Here is a 5186-nt window from a genome sequence, read left to right as displayed (position 1 = left end):
GAAATATTACAATATAAGTTTCACACAGAAAGAAATTGAGTTTTTGCCACACACAGATAAATTCTAATCCTTATATCTTTCCAATCTGATAATGTAAACCTTTGATATTTCAAAGTAAGAATATTTGATCTAATAGAATTCATAATTTGAAATATCAAAGGTCTAAAACATCGTGTTGGAAAGATATAGGGATTAGAAAATCAGAGTTTGTTGCAAAAACTCAATTCCTTTACAATTCAAGTTAAAAATAGTTATTCTCAATTAAACAAAATACACAAAAACAGAGGAGGCTTTAATAACTGATTGAAAGTTTACACTCTCAGAAAATATTTACAATAATCAGAAAAAAATTGAAATCAAGAACATTTCAATTCAAACTAAGGTGAAATAAATGTTATGTTACAAAACAAATGCAACTTAAAAGATTAAGGTTCGGAATCTTGAAAACAAGGAGAAATCCTGAATAGAAAGTTTTTTAATATTTAATTATAGAAAATAAAAACTTTTTATTAGTTCTGCAGCTTGTTTATGTTAAAACATATCTTAAGAAAACTTATGAATAAATTCAGTTTAAAAAAGTGATTCTGATCCAAATGACAATACGAAGGAATTTACAGTCTAGCAAAGTGTCTTACTAATTACTAATTACACTTGCAAACTTATCTTAATCTTTTACCATAAAAAGTACATATAACTCTAATAGATCCCATAATGGCATTATTAACACTATTACCAAGTCAGAGATCAGATGCAGTATATTTGAATGTGGATAGTTAGCATTCTGGATTAAGCTTTAGCTGCTTACAATTATTTATTTACAGTTGTAAACAAATCCATTGGAACCAAGGATATATCCTGATGTGTTCCACTTGATGTAGGGTCCGTATGTGGGATCTACATAATCTACAACTCCAGTATCATTAGCATGAACCCGGTATTGTAAAGCAAAGCTTTTCCATGTAGTATCCTTTAGTGCTCTGATCTTGGTTCCTTTCCCTGGTGTATTACGAATAACTTGACCATCCAGGCAGAAGGTTGACCCATTGCAGTTTTTGCATGGGTCTTTGGTATACTCGTATTTATCCGCTAATTTCTTGTCAAGTTTGGAAGTTTTAGTTTTAGAATATTCCAGCTGAATCTTGGTATCTTCCAATTGAATCTTTGTCTCATCCAGCTGAGACTTGGTCTCTTCTATCTTAATCTTGGACTCTTCCAACTTAATATTGGTCTCTTTCGACTGAATCTTGGACTCTTTCAGCTGAATCTTGGTATCTTCCAACTTAATCTTGGTCTCGTTCAATTCAGTCTTGGTATTCTCCAACTGTATCTTGGTATCTTCCAATTGAATCTTGGACTCATTCAGCTGAGACTTTGTCTCTTCTATCTTAATCTTGGATTCTTCCAGCTGAATCTTGGTCTCATCCAACTGAATCTTGGATTCTTCCAGCTGAATCTTGGAATCTTCCAGCTGAATCTTGGTCTCGTTTAATTCAGTCTTGGTCTCATCCAACTGAATCTTGGTATCTTCCAGCTGACCCTTGACATCTTCCATTTGCTTCTTCATATCTTGAAACTGAATCCTTATATTTCCCATCTCCTCAAATATTTGATCCAATTGCTCCTCAGTACGCTGAATTCCTAGATAATAACATAAATATAAAGAAAACTAGATGATTTCATCTGAAAAAAATGAATAAGAAATAAAACCATAGCCTTTTTCTTTCCATGTTCTTATCCTGTTCTCAGATTTTGATGTCTTTGAAATATACGCAAAATTGTCTTGTCCTATGATCAAGGGTATGTATTTATTTTATAGACAAGTTTTTAACTAATCTAATTTATACGATGAGAACAATAAACTGTGGGATAGGAAAACAACATAAAAGTAATAAATAAGTGTATTTGATGTTGTAACAAAGCAACAAGTTTACAAGTGACTTATTAAATCCCTTGTTCAGTGAAATAAATCTGTTCACACTGAACAATTCCTGTGTCTTATTGTACTGCTTAAAGTTTAATAAACAAAATGATAATAATAATAAAAAAACTATTTTTAACACAAACTGTTCTAGATCCGTATATAAGGAGAAAATGGTTTGACATATTTAATGTCCAAGAGATTAAAGCTCATGAAAATACATCAAATTCCATTATTTTTATATTTTCTACAAGAATATTCAAAAATTCAGCTCAAAGAAATCCGTAGTCTCAAAACTAAAATAGTAAGAAAAGAAAAATAGGATTTTGAGAAGATAATATTACTATAATTGTTAAGTTTTTGCTTCAAAGTTTTAAATTTTAAATTTTAAGGTGGTTTTATAGGTTTATTATGAAAATAATTAAGATTATTCTATAATAATACCTCCACTGTCGAATTTCCTCTTAGTTCCACGATTCTCTAGGTTAGTGGCTTCTTCTAGAGCGTCAGAGAATATTTTCAGGATTGAGGAACTCATGTTCACTGTTCAGGTTGTCAGGGGTACCTTAAAAATTAACATTTTGAAAGAGTGCAAAGAATCAGTCTACAATTCTTTTTTTAAGGAAATGATTTTTTGCCACAAATTCTTATCTTTTTATTTCTAAATCTTTGCACCCCCCGATCAGGCCCGTAACCAGGGGGGTGCAAGGGGTCAGGTAGTACCCCCATTACTCCTAAAAGGGGGTGCAGTGACGAATTTGAAGTTGCACCCCCCACCATTTTTATAAAATAAGTTCTTTTCTAGAAAAATTAAGATTATGGTTTATGGATGATCAAATTTTCAAAAATTAGTCTTGTTCAAAGTTCGATTTTCATCAAATTTTTGAAAAAATTTGAAAATTTTGAAAATCCATGAAATCTTGATCATAAAATCCGTGAAGCACCCTAAAAGCCTGGGATAATAAGTTTGATTCACTATAATTTGTAGGATTGTACAGTTGTAACCAGTAATACTTTCCTTAAACTAGACCCATAGCTTAGAATTTTGTAATTTGTAATTTGTAATTTGTAATTTGTATGCATGCCCTGAACATTTACAGAGATAGTAAAGATATACAATTTACAATTTACAAAGCCAAGTGATAATTCATAATTAAAAGAAATAAATGAAGACGCAATCATTCCATGGTATTATGAATTAAGTAACATTTAATAAAGGCGTCATCAATATTTTGTCATTGTTATTTCAAAAGAAAAGACTTGCGTCCATGGACGTGTGTATTAAGGAACTGATCTTTGACACAAACTCTTATTTTCCCAATCATTATATCTTTGCAACCAAATGTCGTAAATCTTTGATATTTCAAACTATGAATTCGTTGTTTAAGATAAAATCTAAGTTTGAAATATCAAAGGTTTTTACTATCAGATTGCAAAGATATATGGATTAGAAAATTTGAGTTTGTGGCAAAAAATCAGTTTCTTTGTTATCTTTAAATCAACGTATAATTTAAAATGAATATAATTTTATTAGAAAAGTATGAGAAAATGAATGATAGCTTGATATTAAAATTACTTATCTAAAATTTAACAATTCCTGAATAAAATAAAATAAACTTACTAGAAATATTCTAGAACAGTCCTAAAGGCTCTCTAAAGTCAGTTATATCAATATTTATCTGTAACATACAATATTATTTTTACACAGATTTTATTAATCTATTGCAGAATAGTATACACTTAAAAAGAATCATAATACAAACTTTAATCCTGAACCTGAACTCTAAGGTTCAGGATTTTAATTTCAGAAGTAACGAAGAAAAATACAATTTAAAAAATCAAACTTAATTTCGCAAATTCTTGTGAGATACAAAATCTTGGGTCAAGAAACAATATTAAAAAAGAGTTTTTTGACCACCAAAGTCAGTAAGTAAACAGAACAGAACTGAAAACAAACAAAGGAATTGAATCTTAGTAACAAATTAACATATTTAAACCCCAATATCTTTAGAACTCAATGTTATAAACCTTTGATATTTCATACTCTGATTATTTGATTTAACAGAATTCATAGTTTGAAATATCTAAGGTCTACAACATTTGGTTCCAAAGATATAGTGATTAGAAAATCAGAGTTTGTGGCAAAGACTCAATTCCTTTCTCCGAGAATAAATCTCACCAACAAAGTGAAAACTGTTTAAAAATTCAATGCACAAAAAACCGTGATAAAAGAAAGTTCAAGAAAGCATATTTTGTACAATGTAAATAAAAAAGCAATTAATACTGACTAAAAGCTTTCATTGCTTTATTCTAATATGTCTGTTTGTGTGACCAATAATTCCATAATGCTTAACATTTGAACCAATTTAGAGAATCTGATATTCTAATGTGACTGTTTATGTGACCAATAATTCCATAGTTCTTAACATTTGAACCAAGTTAGAGAATCTGATATTCTAATGTGACTGTTCATGTGACCAATAATTCCATAATGCTTAACATTTGAACCAAGTTAGAGAATCTGATATTCAATGAAGTAAATGGGCATATGGATTAGTATTCAAGAACTCAAGAACCATACACTTTGTTAACAGGAGGAATCAATAATAATCCTTTGATCAGAAAATTAAATTAACAAATGAAGATAAATAATTTGTTATTTACTCAAACTATTTCAAACAGTCGATTATTGCCAAAAATCCTCTTTTTTAAATAAACAACTGTAGTCACAATAGCGCCACTAATAAAGATTATTTACAATGAAATCAGGGGCTAAATAGAATCTTAGAAAGAATCTTGACTTTGATTTATTCTCAGAATTAAATTCTTAATTAAGAGTCAAAATCCCTCCAATACAAAATATTTCACTTCAACTTCATTACATTATGTAAAGTTTTAATAACCGACTTCTTTGTTACAACTACTTTGAACTTCAGTGCTTCGCACACACTTGCATACTACTGCAGTACTGATATGATGGCAATTATAACTTCTATACCCCGCTCTCTCCCATTTGATATTGTATCTTCCTTCAGGTGTATAAAATCCTACTCCAGCATCACCAGCATAAACATCAACATGAAGTAAATATGAATCCATATTACTCGATGCTGTGACTACTGCTTTATCAACTGCTTTCTTATCAACAGGTGTCTCATCAAGATAGAAGGAATTCTTAATGTCCCTGAAACAAGGGAAAAGATCAACCCTGGCTGTCTCAGAAATATCCTTCTTGCTGCTAATATCTTTGCTATCAGTTTTCATCATT

At 30.1% G+C, this 5186-nt stretch overlaps 1 protein-coding gene across 1 annotated transcript; it reads right to left on the bottom strand.

The window, feature by feature from the left end:
* Positions 1 to 400: 400 nt before the first annotated feature.
* Positions 401 to 2456, bottom strand: LOC111703366 (paramyosin). The gene is made up of 2 exons (XM_023475285.1): positions 2363 to 2456; positions 401 to 1638 (listed from the first exon to the last, which is right to left on the bottom strand). The coding sequence occupies exons 1-2, from the start codon at positions 2454 to 2456 to the stop codon at positions 812 to 814; spliced, it is 921 nt and encodes a 306-aa protein (XP_023331053.1). The 3' UTR covers positions 401 to 811.
* Between the last annotated feature and the right edge of the window lie 2730 nt (positions 2457 to 5186).

Source organism: Eurytemora carolleeae, unplaced genomic scaffold (assembly GCF_000591075.1).
Source record: "Eurytemora carolleeae unplaced genomic scaffold, Eaff_2.0 scaffold548, whole genome shotgun sequence".
Classification (NCBI taxonomy): Eukaryota; Metazoa; Arthropoda; class Copepoda; order Calanoida; family Temoridae; genus Eurytemora; species Eurytemora carolleeae.
This window is presented reverse-complemented; position numbering and strand designations above follow the sequence as displayed.